At 44.9% G+C, this 20,277-nt stretch overlaps 1 protein-coding gene across 1 annotated transcript in view; it reads left to right on the top strand.

Moving 5' to 3' along the window:
* The window catches only part of ASCC3 (activating signal cointegrator 1 complex subunit 3), a 567,972-nt gene that overhangs the window by 26,320 nt on the left and 521,375 nt on the right, over window positions 1-20,277 (top strand). The window contains exon 3 of the mRNA XM_006271799.3: window positions 1,958-2,108. Within this exon, the coding sequence (XP_006271861.1) occupies window positions 1,958-2,108 (151 nt within the window). The remainder of the gene's footprint in view (window positions 1-1,957; window positions 2,109-20,277) is intronic.

Genomic DNA, 20,277 nt, shown 5'->3' with positions numbered 1-20,277 from the left:
TGGAGGCAAGCCCTGCAATCTCCCTGTGAAATCGGCTGACCACCTCCTCAAGTTAGGCAGATCCCTAACTGGTAGAGGTTAACATAATAATTGTAAAAGCAGTCCTTACTCTGGTGTTCGATGCCATAAAAAGACCCCATGAGGATAAGACCATGGTAGGATTAATTCCATTTTCAGAGCAGCATTTCTTATCGTGTTGTATACATAAAATACTGAATATGAAGGATGAGAAAAAATGAGCTGCTTATCAACTGATCACTAACAATCTTGGGCAGGGCTGCTCAACCTCCAAGCGGCTGTACCAGCGAAGGCCTTGTCCTGTGCAGGCCATACCAGGGTGAACTATGGATTTCCACCCTGTGCACCTGCATGCAAACATCCCCTGTGTTTGCTGCTCTGCTGTGCATGGGCTGCTCCTCCCCCCCCACCTCCCCCCCACATTGCTATTGCATCATGCACAAGCTCCATCCTGCCCATTGCCACTATGTTGTGTGGGCGGTTCCCCCTCCCCGACCTCCCCCCAACGACTTGCCCTCCACTCCCTACGCCATGCTCTTACTTCCTGGGGTGGGGCCATGAAGCAGTAGCTGGAGGAGGGAGGGAGAGCCTGTGGCACTTGTCTGCTGTTGCAGCTCTAGCTATAGGGGAAGCAACAGCAAAGCAGAAGCCAGGAGGCAGCAACTTAATGCCCCCATTGGCTGCCAGTTGGACAGACCTGTACTTGGGTAGTGGGTGTGGCAGGGATCTCCTGAAAAATAGCATGTGATCATCACGCTTCAAAATGCGTACATACAAAATGTTTGTATTGATGGCCTGACTCCGAGACTATAAAAACAAAACATGAAGAATATATTATAAAATGAGCGTAAAGAGGTTAATTCAGTGTTTTAAAACTTTTCCTAGTTGGAGTGGAGGAAAGGATTTTGAATTCAACTGCATTAAATATTATATAAATATATAAATATTATATAAATATATATATAAATACAACAATTACTTATCCCTATTAAAAGATTTATAGTAACTGTCTCTCTCTTTAGAGTCTTTCAGGTGAGCTATTTAGTAATAAATTTAGTAATAGGATGCTGTTGCAAATTGCTAACATTAAAATGAGTGAAAAATGTCTCTCGTTTGTCCTTTCAAATTCTAACTTTTTAGGCATAGGAATCCATTGTGATCTATGGAAAGCCACTCTCTAAAATGGCTTGCTTTATCCCCAAACGCCGTCCAGTTTCCTGGATGAAAGATTTCTATATAAATATATAGTGAGTTTTCTTACAGTGGTAAACATCAGTTGCTGCATCCAGCTATTTACATGGCACCTACTCCTCCTTTAGAGAAGTAACGTTGGCATGTAGGTCCTTATCACAATTTAACTCTAGTCTTCAAACAAGATTACAACATATGTGTGGTGACAAAAAAGGTTGCTAGCCAGCTAGTTTTCAGTTTACCTGTGGGGTTCTAGAGGTCATCAAACCTGAATAATACTGTCAGTTTGAATCAAAACCTTTGGCAGGAATCTAAAATTAAAGTAGGCCCGTTGCTAGTCTGCCTCTACCAGTATGGTATGGTGTGTATGTGCGGGTTTAGTGTTTGTTCTCTTGAATAATAGCAAAAATATGTAAACTATTATAACAAAAAAAGAATAAACTTAACGTGTGGATGTTTGAGTTGGAGTAGTGGCAGTGGTGATGGAAGGGAATATTTGGGAGGTGGGAATGAATGGTAGGCAATTCAGATCAGGTTCGAGGGGGTGGAGTAGGAGGGGTAGAGCACTGGCTGTTCTTTCCTGCTGCTGTAAGAACACTGAATGCAAATGGAGTTATTGCAGGTAATTTGTCCCAAGTAATGTTTTGTGTATGGGGTGTGTGCTTGCTTTTTAGGAATTCCCTGTTATTTAAAAACAAAAAGTATTTAAAAAAAATATTGTCTTACTATTGTCTGAATCTGTTTTCAGACTAAAAGGTCAAAATTACATGAGCAGTTACTGAAGTCTGATCTTACCTGGAAGAAAATAGTGAAATTTGTAAATGACAATTTGGAGAAGAAAGACCACCAATCAGTAAATGGGGATTTGAAAACTATATTGCAGTCTGCAAAACAAATAGGTAAGTCTTAATTTATTAATAACTTAATAACAGCAGCAGCACCTATACATAATTACATGTTGATATATTTATTTTGTACTCTGGGTCTAATTCTGGTGTCCAGTATTCTGGACACTCATGTCAGTCTGAGTTGTTCATGCACATATGAGTCAATCTGGCCCAGTATCTCCTTTTAAATTCAACTTAGTTTTATACCTGTTATCATTGTTTCTGTTTAGCTTTGTGTGCTGTCATTTGTCACGCTTCAATCAGCAAATAGTAACTGAAAGTACAGCTCTTTCTGGTGTATTGGTATACAAGCAACAAGTTAAGGGGCGCTGAGTTCAGTGTAGAAGCAGTTGTTGTATAATAAGGACAGATTTCCAAATAGTATTGTTATATTAAAATTAGGCCTGTAGGGGCAAAATATAGAGTTTAAATAAACAAAACAATTCCTTCTATAATTAAAAAACATGTTTTCTATAATTTTGAGAGAGAGTGTGCCTATGTATGTGTTGAAGAGTTAGGGGGATATAAAAAACTTAAACACTTTTCCATTCTTTCACAATGAAACCACCTTGAAAATATTTTAATAATGAATGAAATTTGTGAAAACTTGATTTATAGTACGAACTCATTTTGTTGATTTTATTTATTTTTGGTTGAAAATGTATCCAACAAGCACTGTATATAGAATTCAACTCACTAGTTCCTAATTAGTTGTTTCTTGTCAGCATAAGGCTCAAAGACAGGTTTTATTTAGAGGTCACTATTTATCATTATTGGTATAGCAGTTGCATAAATAAGGTTATTTCCCAAAGTTTGATGGCAGTTCAATCTTTCCTGGTTAAAGTTTCAGAAATCTCAAAAGGCAGCCCTATTGGTATATGTGACTAGATTGATTTACAAATATTTTTACTGCTTACAGTATAAAATTAACTTGAATAAACCAAATTTGGAAAACAAAGTGTTAACAAAAAGAAATTTTTAAAGCAAAATGGAAATAACGAACAGCATAAAATAGAACTTCCAGAATGACCTCATCAGATTATTCATGATCAGAACTGTGGTCTTCTGTGTGGTAACAGATAGTGCATTCTTTGTGCTAGAAAGTTCAAGCATATCTAAGTTTATTGATTTTAATGTTGTGTTGTTTCACTGACTTATCAAAGTAAAGTTTCTACACAATTATTCAAAATCAGCATTGATAAATACAACTTTAATTCCTTTTGAAGCTATTTGAATATTCTAAGATTTAATTTTTTGAGATTCACCTTTTCAGTGTCACAAGCTAGCTATTCTTTTGTTTCCTAAATCCACTCCTTGGGTTTAGTCCCTTTATATGCTCAGATTACTTACCAAGATTAACTACACCATTTTTTGTTTAGACAGGAAGGGGTTCTCTTTAACCTTCAAAGTCTGTGGATTTTTGCACATGATATTTTCCTTTAGAGAAGAATTAGTTGGGTGTTGCTTTGCATTGAACAAATTAAAGGAAAGAGAAGAAAATCTTCACTGAGAACTTGTAGAATGGTGTTCAAAATGCTCAGCAAAAAGGAAATATTTCAGTGAACAACTGTATATTTTGTTCTGATGAAAAAAACTAAGTCTGAAATAGTGATTTGAAAGAGGTTTAGAAATATTTTAAAGTGAGAGGGAACTTTAATTAGGAAGTTGATGATGTTCTGTTCTTGCAATAGAAAAACCTCTTTAAGAGCCTTCCGGTGTTTTGTTTTGTTTTATTATTTGGGGGGGGGAAGGGGAGGAGGGGCGCGCAGAATTAAATAATTTCTCACAAAGATTTCACTGTTGATGCCAGCCAGGTCCCCTATGGGAGATGTAGTATTTGATGCCATGTCTGTGTCAAGAGTGCCTTCTAGCTCTCCATTGCCAGGGGCTGGAGGGTTGGGTAGCTTCAGCCATTTTTTCTTATGGCCCATAGCTGCAGAGAGAATCCAGCAGTTTCTGTGTTCTGTGATCTTTGTAAGAAGCTAACATAGTTTGTTTGCTTGCTAGAAAAAGTGTTACTCTTAGTTTTTTGCTTATTGACTTTCTTTGCTAGTTGGCTTTAGATATTAGTTTTAGAAAAGATTTAATGGTAAGATTCCCATCTCACACACCGGGAAGAGCCTGCGCTGTGCTGGGTGGCTGGCGGTGGCAGTGCTGGGAGTGGAGCGGCCGTGAAATTTGGGGTGGATGCAGCATCCTTCCAGCGCTGCCAGCGTCGGCTCCAAGCCCAGCCCCCACCAAGAAGAGCCCCATGCAGCCCCAGCTGCAGCCCATCCTGCTCTGCCTTGCACAGATCTGGGGGGGCACTCTGTGCCCTCCTGGGGTGCAAGCAGCTGGCTTTGCCTCCCCCACTCTGTTCCCTCTGTCCCTGCTGTCATGGCAGCACTTTCCGGTGGCACAGCTGTAGCAGAAAGCCCCCTTTTCCTCTTGCCTGCATTTGCTCTCCCTTCTTTGGATATGTTTCTCTTTTTCTACCTTTTCTTCCTTCCTCTCTCTTTCACTTTAAGATAAGGAATTGTGTTTTAAAATTTGTATGTGTGCATTTTGTATCTCCCCTTGTATTTTGGTATTTTTATCTATTTGTGTGCCATGGCATTTGTAGCTTATATTTTATACGCCTCACCTTTCAACTTTCAACTGAATATGTTTAGTTTCATAAGTAAATTATACATTGTAACAGTGTTAACAAGGGTAGGAATCAAACTGTCCTTCCCTGTATCAGGCTGGCCCCTGAAAGAGCAAGTGAATCAGTGATTGAATGTGTAACAAGGTAGCACACAGCAATTATCACCTGGAAGCTGCAGATCAGCCAACCGAAGAACTCAATAGAAGACAATGTAACAACGGGGAAATCTCTAAATGTCACTGATCAAGGGCTAGAAGCCCTGGCCTGAGTTAATCAACACTGGGGACCAACTTTTGGGCTGAATATCTCCAGATCAACCGCTCCCAGAGCCCTATTCAAAATTCATCAATGGACTCCCAAACCTGCACGTTCATGCGGACGACCCCTGTGGCTGACAGATGCTGTCCAGTAGCCACCGAGGCGGGGGGAAGTCCCACGAGGGTCAATGACCCCTGGATTGGGCAAACCTGAAAACTGGGGAGTCACCAAAGTCTGCCAGGGACAGATAAAAGGCAGTGAAAAGTGACCCTCAGGGGCGCCCTCTTGATCTCCAACTCGACCAGACCTGTCCAGCCAGAAGGACCAGCCGGCGACCCCTTTCTGGAACACCACGCTGAAAGAAGCCTCAGCGACAGACTCCAGCGCTTGTAGGATAGGTATACCTGACTCTGTAGCCTGCTACTGTGTGTGTGTGTGTGTGTGTGCGTGCGTGTGTGTGCACATGTGTGCGTGTGTGTGTGTGGGGACCAGCCCCAAGGTTTATGATTTAAGTCATTACAGCGTTTCAATCTGCCTAATAAACTAGAATTTTAAGGATCCCGAGTTGGACATTTGTAGCCAACACAGCCACCTCCTGCTCGGAATGCTCTTGGTGCACTCTAATTGGTTGTTTCAGTCAGCATTGTGATTGGCTGCTGAGACAGCCAATCAGAGTGTGAATAAAGTGTTACAGACAGAGACTAAGGCTTTTGTTATATTAGAATCTTTAGAGAAACTTAACCACATTTCTTTTTCTGGAGCATGTCCCTTTGCTTCACTGAGCGGTGCAATGGGCATCTGGTAGAGACGCTGGAGAAGATTTATTTAAAGAGTTTAGGAGATTACCTTTATTTATTGAGCAGGCCCATGGCTACCACACATCTCCCAGAGAGGAAATCCCTATTCCAGGAATCCTGCATCATCCACAGTCTTAAAGGCTGGATCCTTCTTGACAAAGAGTTGGATTCATTCTGGGAATCTTATTCTAAGCTCCTCTGAGGGAGACAGTATCTCTCCAAAAGTTTGTTAACCTTCAACCATACTTGTTAGACAACTCTCCCTTTCCTTTCCCTTTAAATGCACCCTTTCCCTCCAGTTTTATTTGTTATGTGAATGAGATAAGTCGTTTGAGGACTTATTAAAAAGAAAGTTGGACTTGCTTGTTATCCCACTGCAGGGGAACGGGTTGTCCTCCTGGAGAAGCAATGCGAGCTTCTAGATTTCTGCAAGTTTTTGGGGACAGTTGCCCATGTCCATTAATGTTGTCTATGTCAGCATATTCTGATGTCAGTTACAGCAGTATAAAAATGGCTGACAGGAGATATTAGATGCTGGCTGACAGGAGATATTAGATGCTGGCTACATGGCTTAAATGTTTTTCTCATCCTACTTGTGGTACTGGTGCAGGTGGCTCATGAGACTTTTCAGCCAAGTCTCTTTATCAGGAGTAAGACCAGAGAGGAATCTCTTGGCCCAAATCACTTTCCAAGGAGTACCTGGTATCAGGCATAGCACACTGCACAGTGATGGTCATTGGAGCAACAAGGATGTATTTCTGGCTGGAGGTATTAGGAATTCCATGGTAGGTCTACTTCACCATTGAGGACAGCCCACTCTAGAGCAATTTTCTGTCCCATCTGCAGGGACTTCTTTCACCAGAGACTGAAGCAACAGGTCAATTTCATAACTGGGAGTAATGAAGTAAGTGTCCTCAGGATTCAGGGTCAAAGGATTTCTGAAGGAGGAAAGGAATGTTACACACATTTTTATGGTCTTAGTATCTTCACTTAACTTCAAATTTGGTGTGGTTACCTTGTTTTGTATGTTTCCTCCCCGGATTCTGAGGACTAACTTTCATTTCTTAAAGCTCAGGATGCTTATTTTTATAACTGAAGAAATCTGGCTCTCAGAAAATACAGAACTTTTAAAATTTTAATAGAAAAGTCATAATATTACTACGCAGATTTCTTTGTCTCTGCAGTTCCAGTGTTCACTAAGGTTTCAGGTGTGGTTTATATGTGATGTTCCTATCTAGGAAGACAACAGTTTTAGGTATCTGGCCAGCATATGGAAAGTTCTCTCTCCCATTTCTGCACCCCCCCCAACATTTCTTCACAAGTAGGTTCCCAGCTTAAAAAAACTAATGAACTCTTCGGGGCTTTTGTCCCCTTTTCAGTCTCTACCAACAAAGAGTGATAAAAAATGTCTCCACTCAGGATTGGAGAGCATGTCTTGACCAACTAAAGTTCATGGGATCTGTCTCTTTAAGTGATAGTACAGGATACCTTCCAGAATACTTACCTGTAGGGCAGTCTGATTAGCATGCCAAGTATTCCTCATCTTGGGTTTAATGATACCATTTTGATACATTATGGTATGCTACATCAACAAGTCAGAGCAGGGCAGAACCTTTTGCCTGCGCCAGATAGCTATAGTATTATGGAATTGGTGTGTATGTCACTGTTATCTTAAAACTCTATACCCCAACCTGTAGCCTACAGAACATACTGGCATGTTGCCTGAGCAGAAGCTTATCTGAGAACAATAATCATTACAATTTTGATCCTTTTGTAGCATCTTTCACAGATGGTTGTCCCAGCACATGGACTTATTTGTAATAAATTACAAGAGCAAGAACCCAGTGCTGTGTTCTGTGGAGATACAGGCTTGAACTCCATTTAACACCTTTCTCATTTTGTGTGACATATTCAAGGAGTTATTTTGCTACTCAGATTTTTAATCACCCAGAGTGGATTCTGCGTGGAAATGTCAATGAATGGTTATTTACCTATAGTAACTGAGGTTTTCTCTGTGCATAATATATCTGATTCTACAACCCAGCTTCTTATAGTAGAAGAATGAGCTAAATGTGAGTTGCAGCCATCTAATCTATTATCTCTTTTGGGGAGGAGGGCATTTTGGGTACAAGTGTAGCACCACAGACTATTATTCAAAAGAATTCCAAAACAAATGGGACTTATGAGCTCTAAAGAATATAATCTGCTTTGACAATGAATCAAAGAACCACAGTTGCTATTCTTAAGTATCTGTTCAACAGTCATAATATTGGATTGTTCTTGCCCTTAAATTAAATGTCATGACTGAACCATTGTTTCCAGTGGCAGCTCAGAATGAAAGATGATTTTTGATTGTAAAAAATAGTATTTAAACATTTGTCACAGCTGTATTTGAATTCACCTTAGCTTCTATTGTGCTTTTGATACAGCACTGATATGCAAAATATTTTAGCTTTCAGACTTCTAATTTAAAATTGATTTCCTTCCAGGTATCTGTTTTGTCAGTAAGTAAAACTGTTTTAAGTATTTTGTTGTCTTTTAGCCAGCAGCTTGAAATAATTCAGCTTTTTTATGTCCTTATATGCAAACATGCTAATATTTTTTCCTCAAGTATTCCTTGAAATATAGTATTCATTTCACTGAGAAAAATTAGGTCATCTAGAAGGAATCACAACTTAAACTGCATTTAAGAACAAGATTTTATTGACTAATGATGGAAAAGGTTTAAATGAGGACATGACCCTGGCAAAACTTATTCTGCCTGGTGTTAAACGTGATCACTAATGACCAGTAAATACTTATCTCCAACCTTAAATTCTCTGGAAGGCAGGTACCTATTTTATCTTTTTGCATCTGGACCTGTACCTCTAGTGATTGTTTCAACATGTACTGCAAAGACAGCAGAACTTCTGTCAGTTCAAAAGAGTTTGGAATAATGGAGGAGGAAAGCCGGTACATGCTAATGTTTTACATTAAGGCAGAGCCAGGCAAAGTCTGGCTCATGGACTGGATCAGGTCAGCATTGGACTCCATTTCCCAGCTGCCCCTGCACATGGGTGGGGCCGGTTTCCATGAAGACCCCAGCCACAGCTGCGCTGGAAAGCTCAAGGCTGGGGTTGCCATGGAGACCAGTAACAGCCGTGCTAGCAGCGCATGTCACAGCAGGGCAGGGGGCTGCTCTGCAGCTGCTGCAGTCTTGCATGCTGTACAAGCCTACACGCTCTGGGCAGGGGTGCACAAGCAGGGGATCGCGGCTCTGCCCCTGTTCCAAACCAGACTGTCACTGCTGTAAGGAGTTGGGGCAGAGGTGCAATCCCTTGTTTGTGCCCCTGCTTGGAGCATGCACGATGAAGGTCGCAGCTATGCCCTGGCTCTGGAGCAAGCTGACTCCATCACAAGATCTTAGTGGCTCTGGAGCAGCCCCCTTCCCAGTATGCAAGTCTGTGGGATAGAAGAGAGAGAGCGAAATTGCAGAAGAAAGGATAGTTTGAATTCTGGAACATCAAGACCCTTAATAAAGATAGGGCAGGAGTGGGCAATTATCTCGGAAAGAGGACCGCTTACTGATTTTTGGCAAGCTGTCGAGGGCCGCATGGGTAGTCCCACCCCTTGACAGGTGCCCCACCCCTGGTTGTTATCTTGTGACTGGAAGTCCAGCCCCCTAATGTAGGTCCTTTGACAAATGGATGATTGTCTATGGACGTGTCTACATGAGGTACTGACTGCGCAGTAGTCAAATAATACTGTGCACATCACAGCACTGACAGTGCTAATTCATTACTATGGTCTCTTTGTGGGGGGAGGGTGGCTGGGGAGGATTATGGCATGTGTGGAGGGGAAGGGTTTGCCAGAACCCCCCCGCAGCAGGCAGAACACCTGCCAGTGCTCCTCCAAGCCTGGGCTCCACACTCCTGCTGCTCCTTGCCCCAAGGCACTGGTGCAGGTGCTCCCACTTGCCACTACTTATCTCCCACTACCGCATCTGCCACTGCTGCCCTTCTTCTGCCACTGCCTCCTCCCTCCTGCTCACAGCTCTGGCACTATGTCCCAGCTGCACGGCCAAGATTGCAGGATGCGGTAGGAGCTGGACCAGCCCGGTGGGCACCACATGGAGCCAGCCGAAAATCATGGTGGCCAGGCCAGCTCCTGCTGAGTACTGCAGTCCTGGCGCTGTAGCTGGGAACCACATGGTGGCAGAGTGGTGGGTGGGGGGATGGAAACGACCAGCAGTGGTGGTGGTGGGCAGGAAAGCGGGGAAATGGCAGCAGCAGGCAAGGAAGGGAGTAGCAATGAGCGGGTACGCAAGAGTGCAGTGCCCACGCCAGCACTCTGGGGCCCAGAGTGGGGCATCAGGAGTGTGGTGCCCAGGCCAGCAGGTCTCTATGGAGCCAGGCTGGGCTGCGACAGCTGGGAAAGGGGGGAGAAGGCCTTGCTCCAGAGCCCCTGCCAGCTCGGGGCCCCTTGCTCCTGCCGCCCTGCTGTGGGACCCACTGGCTATGGCCCCAGAATGCCGGTGCAGGCCCTGCACTCCTGCCCAGCTGTTACTGGGCTCAGGTACACCTGCTTACTGCCACTCCCCCCACCTGCTGCTGCCATTTCCCTGCTTTTCTGCCCACTACTCTGGCGCCACATGGTTCCCAGTTGCAGTGCCAGGACTGCAGGAGCTGGTCTGGTCCTGAAGACTGGAGCAATCACTCATGGTCCTCCCTTGCTTCTTCCCCCCTTCCCCTGGGCTCTTATCTGAATTTCCCTCTCTGGTAGAGGGAGATAGGAACAGCCCCAGGGTCCTAGGGTCCAGCTGGGGGCGAGGGAGGTTGGGTGTGGGGTGGGGCCAGGCAGGCCTTGCTGCCATGGCTACTGGCTCCTGCCATCAGCTTCCCCTAGGTCCTACTGCCCCTGGTACCTTATCATGTTTGTCAGGCAGCCAGGGGCAGATGAATACTAATTTTCTAAATTTTTTTAGGGCCCTGCAGGCCACATAGAATGGCTTGGCAGGCCAGATCCGGCCCACAGGCCATATTTTGCCCGCTCCTATGATAAGTAATCATGAAATCAGTTGATGCCTGAAGGGAACTGCAGCTGCACCACTGGACCCCTTCACCTCCCCCCACACCTTCCCCTGTCCAAACCCTGGCTCGGATTACAAATACTTGAATCCACAAATTACTCACACTGATTGTTGATTCAGGACCTCCGTCCTATCATACTGTCCCTTCTATAAACACACTGATTTTTGACCTTAAAGCAATTTTTGGCCATTCTACTTTGCTTAGAACACCATTTGAAAAAACTCATTCCTTTTGATAGAAATGTTCTTTCAATTTTCCAGTTAATTTGTTCATAGCTAGTTTGTGGCCATTTGATTTTGTGCCAGAGTTGGTTTTTATGCTAAAGAACTTTTATTCCGTTATATTAAACCTATGAATGTATTCATAAAAATTAATTGTTCTCTCTCAATCTTTGTTTAGCTAAACTCAACACCCCAATCTTTCTTAATCTTCAATCATAAGATAAGGTTTCCATTCTATTAACAATTTTAGGGGCTATTCTTTGTATCCATTTCAATTTAAGTTAATCTCTTTTTGAATGTTGTGATCAGAACTTGGTTCAGTATTCAAAATGGCATCTTACCATTGCCTTCTGTAGTGGTCCTAGTATTTCCCTGCCTCTACTTAATATATCCTGCCTTTTAGACTTACATTGGCTTCCTCCCGTGCTCTCCCTTGAAAGATGCTTCATACAGATAGCTCATGGTCATCCTATGATTAATCAGGCCCTCTCCAGTGTGAACCCCCTCCCTTTTGAACCCTATCCATCCCACAGTTATAGTATTGATCCTCATCCTCTCCATTTTGACCAGTGATTTCCCATGAGCTTAGTAAAAAGTTTTGCCTTATCCTCTCGGTAAATAAAGAGAATGCATTACCCTTAATACTTGTGAAACAAAAGGATAATGAATTTAATCTTACAGGCCAAAAGACAAGACCATAACAAATGAATGAAATGAACAAATTGTTATTGGTGGCTGGGTGGGAAAATAGCAACACAACATAATATGTACAATTAATCAGGATAAATAATCACAGCTCATTTGTTTCACATGATCCGTAGAAAGTCTAAAGAAGTCCAAGTTTCAACCTTGCTATGAGGCTGGATGGGTAGAGTAGAAATGAAGGGATCTGAAAGGAAAAACCAGAAGTTTTAGTACAATGGAAAGGGGAAATCAATTGTATGGGGCTTAATCTGACTTGTTCCTGACTAAATCATTCTCTATCTTAACATCAATATGTTGAATAGACTTGAGAGTATAATATAGCAGGCATTTAATCTCAGTAAAGCTATTTTACAGAAATTTATCTTGAGGGATAAATTGACAGTGTCACAGCTAATCATTCTAGCTATCATCATCAGGAAGATGTTAAGAAGAATGCATTGTTGTGCATTGAAGTGAACTATGAACCCAAAACTGTGTTTTTGTGCTGATTGGGGTAATGTTTCTTAGCATATTTTGGGAAAAATGGGTCAGCTTTAATGATGTTTTACCTTAGGATATATATAAAATGAATAACCTGGTACATATCACTTTACTTGAAAAATGTCAATTATGTAAAAGATGGTCAACTGAAACTAGTGAGTTCTAAAAATAAAGGCAAGAGTAGATTGAAGAACTGTATCTGGGTCTCTTACTGGTTTCCATGGTTTTAAAAATTACATTAAAAAAATATCTTTCCATGTGTTGCAGTGTGAAAGACCCAGACTACAAAAGACACTGATTATATAGGGGAAATTGTGTTGTCAAAGCAACGAAGTAAACTGGGAGGGAAAGATATTTTTCTGTATCTTTCAGTTAAACTATTCTTGAGTCAGATAGCAGATAAGTGTCTTGAAAGAGAAGTGATTTTTTTTCCCTTTCTGTTATACTGATCATGGCTAAGTACAGACAGTAAAAAAGCCCAAGGCTGAATCGATTCAATCTTTGCAGGCTTTTTAAAAACTTCATAGATTGAACCAATAAGCAAGTGAACTGACATTTCCTTTTCAAACAGGAAAGGCTGTCAAACCCTTGCAGTGGCCCATATTAATAGCCGGGGCGGGGGGGGGGGGTGCTAGTGTGCCTCCCAGCCTGCTGGCCACTGCAGAGAGCTGGAACCCTTTGATTCCTCAAGCTATGCCCCCTCCTCAGCCTCCCTGCTGGCTGAGCAAGGAGTGGTGGGGGGAAAAACCCACCTGTCCTGCCTAGCACTGGATCCCCAGCTGGGAACAGCCTGGGGGGGGGGGGAAGCTGAAACTGGGGGCTTTTCTCTGCTCTACCCCCCCCCACCTGGGAGTGGGGCTGGAATCTCCTAGATACATCCTGTTCTTAGCCTTCCAGCTGGCTGAGGCAGTGGGGGAGAGAAGTCTGCACTTGGGCTTGGCTCTGCCTCCAGAGCAGGGAGCTAGGAGCCACGCCCCCTCCTCAGCCTATGGTTGACTGAGGGGAGTAGGGAAGGGAAGCCCATAGCAGGGGCTTGGCTCTGCCCCTAGAGTTGGAAGCCAGGAGTCATGCCCACTCCTCAGGCTCCAGGCTGTATGGGGGGAAAGACTACAGTGGGATTTGGCTCTGCTTCCCCACCCCCAGAGCTGGGAGCAGGGCTGAAGTCCCCATGTCATGCCCCCTTCTCAGCCTCCAGGTGGGCTGAGGGGAGGGAGGTAGAAGGTAGGGCTTAGGTCTGCCCCTCAGAGCTGGGAGCCATGCCCTCTTCTCAGTCTCTGGCCTGGCTAGGAGGTGGGGAGAACCCTGTACTGGGGTAGGACTGTTTGTTTTGTCACAGAAAATCCTGTTAGTTAGACTCCTCCTGACCAAACAGACATTTGGGTCAGGAGGGTGGGATATTGAGCTCCAGTTTAGAGCTGATCCACAGAGAAAGGTTGGGTCTCTGCAGCTTCTTCTCCTAGCTCTGCCTCCCCTCCTCCCCCAGCTTCTGTGCTGACTCAGGATGGGAGGGGGAGAAGGCAAGGGAGAAAGGTCTGTTCTGAGGTTTCCTGAGTTGCACTGGAGTGGGCAGGTGGGTGGGTTGGAGCCCCCCCACCTAGGGGTGGAGGGAAGGGGCTCCAGGCCAACTGTCCCACCCTCCAGCACCATCTGGAGCTCCCTCAGAACCCCCAGAATGAGCTCCCTCCAGTCTTGTACCCCCTTCCTTTTTTAAAACAGCGCTGGGAGCAGTGTTGGGCTGCATCATCTGAGCCCTGCTCCCAGCAAGTGCAGACAGAAGTTACTGAGGGCACTCCACTTTGGAAAGCCTTGAAACCTCATGTAATGAGGGTTCAGATTTTCATGGGATTGAGCCCTTTTAAAGTGCTCTGCAGCCATGCACTTGTGTTTGGTCATGGCTGTAGAGCACTTTTTGGGGCCACATTTGGTGAAAATTATCACTTCTGTCTGTGCCCAGTGTAGGGGCAAGCAAAATATGGCCCATGGGCCAAATCTGACCCACCAGGCCATTCTGTCTGGCCTGTGGGGTCCCTAAAAATTTAGAAAATTAATATTAATCTGCCCCTGGCTGCTTGTCAAAGATGATAAAGTACCAGGGGCAGTAGGACCCAGGGGGAGCCGACGACAGGACCCAGTAACCACAGCAGCAAGACCTGCCTGGCCCCGCCCTGCCCCGCCTCACCCCACCGCACTGCACCCCACCGCCAGCTGGAAGTCTGCCTAGGGCTGTTCCTACCTCCCTTCACCAGAGAGGGAAATTCAGATAAGAAGCAGGGGAGGGAGGGGAGAGGACCGTGGGCAATTACTCCAGTCTTCAGGGCTAGGCCAGGTCGGGCTGGCTCCTGCGGTCCCGGCACTGCAACCGGGAACCATGTGGTGCTGGAGTAGCAGGCAGTTGGCAGGTGAGTGGCAGTGGTGGGCAGGAATGCGGAGAAATGGTGGTAGATGTGGGGGGAGTGGCAGTAAGCAGGTGCACGTGAGCACAGTGACACCTAGGCAGGAGTGCAGGGCCCGCAATGGCATTCTGGGCCCAGGGCCAACGGGAACCCAGGGCTGGGCAACAGGAGCAGAGGGCCCAGGATGCCAGGGGTTCTCGAGCCAGGCCAGCTTCCCACTTTCCCTGCTGTCACAGCTCAGCCTGGCTCCATAGAGCCCCTGCTGGCCTGGGCCGCATGCCCCTGCCAGTGCTGGCCCTGGTGCACTGGCATGGGCATTGCACTCTCGCATAACCACTCGCTGCCATTTCCCCGCTTTTCTGCCTGCTGCCACCACCACTGGTCCTCTCCATCCCCCTGCCCACTGCTCTGAAACCACATGGTCCCTGGCTGCAGTGCCAGGACTGCAGGGCTCAACAGGAGCTGGCTTAGCCCCCACGATTCTCAGCTGGCTCCATGTCGTGCCAGTCCAGCTCCTGCTCTGTTGTGCGATCTTGGACGTGCAGCCGAGACATGGTGCTAGAGTGGTGAGCGGAGGAGGATTGGAAAGTGGCAGGAGGAGGGGGCAGATGGGGGTGTGGGAGAAGTGGCTGCGAGCAGGAGCATGGAGCCTGTGCAGGTGTGCCAGGGCCAGGAGCAGTAGTAGAGCGGAGCCTGAGCTTGGAGGAGCTCTGGCAGGGCTCTGCCTGCTGTGGGGGGTGTAGGTAAACCCTCCCCTTCCACATGTACCACAACCCTCCCCAGCCACCCTCCCCCCACACACTCAATCCCCCACAAACCCCGTACCTATTCACACCTCACATATCCACGCACACCCCCACATGCTCTCCCACCCCAGACATACACACACGCCCACAGCCTTCCACAAACCTATACCCCCACCACAGTATTTTAGAGTGCAACTTCATTTTAAGCTATCATACAATCACCTCTACACAAACGCACACTACAGAAACATGTAAATCAGGACAAAAATGTTTTTTGAAATCAAATTAATGGATGTTGTAGTAGATGTTTGATTTTTAGAATAGAATTTGGTATTTTTCTGGTTCCGAGATGGCAAACCCCCTTCCTGAAATTAGTTCTTCCAAGGGGCAGGGGAAGGGACTTCTGGTGGCAAAAGTCAGGTATTAGGGGATGGGATTTCCGGTGCCAAGATGGTAACCAGGGGATGGGGCACCTATCAAGGGGCAGGGCTACCATTGTGGCCCTTGACAGCTTGCCAAAACTCAGTAAGTGGCCCTCCACCTGAGATAATCGCCTGCCCCTGGCCTAGTGTCTTCCTTTGCAGATAGAAAAGGGAAGACTCGAAACAAAACAGAATAGGAAAATGGTAAAAGCAAATTGCAATGCAAAGCAAAACTGAGTTAAGTATGAAATTCTCAAAAATGCCTATCAAGCAGGCTGCTAAGATATTGTCTATACTTCTACTTGGTTTATTTAATTTAAAAAACCAAAAGAGCCCCTCCCGCTCAGCAACAGCAACTTTTGAAATTCTTTTATTTCTTTTGGTTCATAGGAGCTCCAAATTCCACAGTGGAATATAAGCACTCTGGTATGTCTGATGTTGGGCAGTTATGTAATTCAGTAAACCAGGAACTACCAAAAAGATTTTCTTTTACTGAATGGGAGGAACGAGTATTTTCCACTCACTGTGACATTGTTTAGTAGTTCTAATGAGGAAATGTGCCCAAATAAATTTCTCCCTGAACACATTTTTTCATGTAACGGAAAAAATGATGCGTGTTTGAGCTGATGTACGAGCCTAAAAGATTACCCCTGAATGAATTCTCTGTCGTGCATGCAGAATGGGTCCAGAGAGTTTGATATGATTCCATAATGTTGACCTTGCAAAACCCTCTATGTAGCAGCTTAGTTTTCATAACTTCTTTATGTAACTCAAACAAGCTTATTATGACCAGGGATATGCGTTTTCCATTTGTCGTGGAAAAATGTTCATTTTCTCCTTTGAAGGGGAAAGACATGGGAGACCCCAGGTTTCCACTTGCAGGCTGGCAGAGTTCCAGCCTGCAGGGGGCTGCTTGGGGCTAGGGGGAGCGGGATACACTGGGCACCATGTGCATGTGTGCATACACATATGCACGTGGCAGCCAGGCAATGTGGTGGAGAGTAGCTCCCTCAGCTCCTTCCAGGTAAGTTTAAGGGGCTGGAGGGTGGGAAACAGGTGATGCTGGCGGGGGGCACGGCACGTTCTCCCTGAGACTTCTGCACCCACAGTGGGGTGCGAGGCTACAGCTGAGCTGGACCAGCTCTGGGCAGGATCCGCCTCCACAGCCCAATGTGTGGGACCAGGCATGGAAGTGCTGCACTGCCATTGCCACCAAGGTGAGGCAGGCTGCTGCCCGGCAGGCTGCTGCTCAGCAGCAGCAGGGGTAAAACTCTGTGCTGCCTCACCTTGGTAGCCATGGTGGCACAGTGCTACCCCATGCTCTGGGTCCTGTCCGCTGGGCCATGGAAGCAGCTTCTGCCTAGTGCTGGTCTGGCTTGGCTGCTGTCCTGCACGCTGTTACAGGCGCAGAAATCTCAGTGGGGAGGGGGCATGTGCCCCCCTGCCCCATTTCCCTCATGCACTGCCTGGGGACAGGGGGCAGCAGGTTGGGAGTATGGGGCACCAGTAGGGCTGAGGAGGCTGTAGGATGGGAGTGAGCGGTACTGGCAGGGCCAAGGGGCTGTAGTTTGGGAGTGAGGAGCACTGGCAGGATCAGGGAGCTGTGGGTTTGGAGTGAGGATCACTTGCAGAACTATCGGGCTGTGGCTTGGGATTGAGGGGCACCAGCAGGGCCAGGGGACTTCCTGTTGGGAATGACAGGCACCAGCAGGGCTGAGGGGGTTGTGGTTTGGGAGTGAGGGGCACTGGCAGGGCCAAGGGGCTATGGGTTTGGAGTGAGGGCCACTTGCTGGACCAGGGGGCTGTGGCTTGGGGGTGAGGGGAACCAGCAGGGCCAGGGCGCTTCCTGTTGAGAGTGAGGGGCACCAGCAGGACTGGTGGGGGCTGTGGCTTGGGAGTGAGGGACAATGGCATGAACAGGGGTAGGACACAGGCATATCAGGGCTACTCAGAGCCACAAAGCAGTGTAAGGTGGGGGACAGCTGCAGCTGGACCCGAGTCCTGGTGAGCAAATGGGACAGGAGGAGCTCTGATTTTTTTTGAAATGCCAAAATATACATGTCTTTAGAATGTATTTTATTATAAAGATTGAGGCACTAGTAGGCTTCCAAATTGCTTTATAATTGTAAATATATCAGTAAAATGTTTTGTTCAACTGATACATATATATATATATATATAGTGGCGTTTCCTTTCAGAAAAACCTGGATTTGGGGGGTTTTAATCGGAGAATTTTGGTTTTTTATCAGAGAATTTGGGATTTATAAACTGGGGAAACCAGGATCGTGCTTATGACAGAGAATATGTTGCACCTTTACTTTTTCTCCTTTGCCATGACCAAAGAGTTTCGTTTACTAGATGAAATTGGAGCCCTATAATTCAGTTTTATGTAGACTTACAATTGTAAATTAACCATAAACCTGGAATATAATGATCCCTAATTTTTACTGTACGAGAATAATGTCTTATTAATTGAATCATATCACTTTTAAAAAATATACTTATAACACAAATATTTGTGACTTCGGTTTTGCCTTCTTTAAACATATATTTTGTGTGTGTGTGTGCGCGCGCGTGGAGGGGGGGTTCTTCTCCTTTCTCTGCATAGGTGGTCAGTACCACTGACCTGAAGGTTCTTTAGCTCCTTTGAAAACTAAGCATTACGTTCTTGTTCAGAACATGAATTCACTTTATAATTGCTTTCTTCTTATAATCTGCATCATAAATTATAAATTCTGGGTTTACAGCCCTATGTTTCTTTCAGATTTCTTCTGAAGAAATGGTGATGTAGAAAGTATAACAAGCCTTCACCATCATTCATCTTGACAGTGAAGCATTTTCTAAAGAAATGGTTTTTTTTTTCCTTTTTACTATGTCTGGGAATTTGGAATTTACCTGAAACTTGTTTAGTTTCAAAGGATACATATAAACTTACTATATTGATACTGTCAAGATAAATTCAACTTCCAGTGTTTGATAAGGAGGTGATAAGAGGACCTCAGGGTGATAAGAGGAAAGATCTTGTTTACACAGGATATGAACAGAAATTCAGACTGGTTTGCTATTGTGGTTTTAAACTCAGTACCAACTTCTTCAATTTTGCTGACTAAAAGTTATGGCACTTCTTTGTACCTTTTATATTCATTCAAAGGTAGTTCTATTCATATGTTTCTATTTTGTACTATGAGTAACGATTACTTGTTCTGCGGTGTTACACAATTGGGCTTGAAAGAAATAATTGCTCCCTAGCTTGTGAATAGAAAAACAACCCTTGCAAATGTTCAGAGGTGTAAATCAACCTGGATATTCTTGGTGACTTTAATGAATGTGATGTGCACAAAGCATGAGTGGCATTATTTGCTGAGGTGTGGAATTTTGGCACTGAATTTGTACCAGGGCCATGTCTAGTAACAAAACACTTTAAAAAAAAAACAACCCAGGGGATAATTCTGCATTGAGCACACACATTGAAAATTATGTAATTAGATGCATTGTTAGTCCTGTTACATTTGATATCAGTATCAAATAACCTAAGTTAAGTCAGTACAGAAAAGGTGTAGGTTTTGTGTTTTACCTAACAGTTAACGTAAACATAAAGTAAGTGATAAACAGTGTGATTTGTCAAGATTTGTACTATTTATATTTAAGGAAGTATAAAACCAAACACAAATGTATGGTTTATAGAAATCAAACCAAACCAACCAACGATTTAAAGTTTAGAAACTTCTCTCAGAATTAGGTTCCCTAAGAGCTTTTTCTTTCCTTTCTTGACATTGGTTTCTAAATAGAAGTGGTAAGATTATTATTTAACTGAGTCATCATTAATACAGATTTGCAGACATTTTTGCTCATTGATAAAGCTCAGTTCTAGTTTTAGGAGTACTAAACCATTGTATGGGTGTAATTTTACAGTATGCAGTAAGTTTCTGATTTAACTTGTTAAATGGCTACTTTGTGTCAGTCTTTCACAAGTCCCATGGGACTCCCCTGCCCATTACGGGACAGGGATGCCTAAGTGACGGTGGTTCCTTGCCCTCCATCAATGCTGACCTTGTCAAGGAACAGTTTGAGAGGCTGGACACCTTCAAGTCAGCCGGCCCTGACAATTTACACCCCAGAGTACTCAAGGAGCTGGCTAGTATCATAGCTCAGCCCCTGGCATGGATCTTCGAGAGCTCCTGGTGCTCTGGTGAAGTGCCTGATGATTGGAAGAAGGCCAGTGTGGTGCCTATCTTCAAGAAACGGAGGAAAGTGAATCTGGCAAACTACAGGCCCATCAGCCTGACCTCTATTCCGGGGAAGGTCTTAGAAAAAATCAAGGAGGCCATTCTTAATGGACTGGCCGATGGCAACACCCTGAGGGACAGCCAGCACAGGTTTGTTGTGGGTAGGTCATGCTTGACCAATCTCATTTCCTTTTACGAACAGGTGACCTATCACCTGGACAAGGGGGAAGAGATTGAT

This window comes from Alligator mississippiensis, chromosome 1, assembly GCF_030867095.1.
Source record: "Alligator mississippiensis isolate rAllMis1 chromosome 1, rAllMis1, whole genome shotgun sequence".
NCBI lineage: Eukaryota > Metazoa > Chordata > Crocodylia > Alligatoridae > Alligator > Alligator mississippiensis.
The sequence above is the reverse complement of the archived record's forward strand: the minus strand, read 5'-3'. Positions and strand labels throughout refer to the sequence as shown.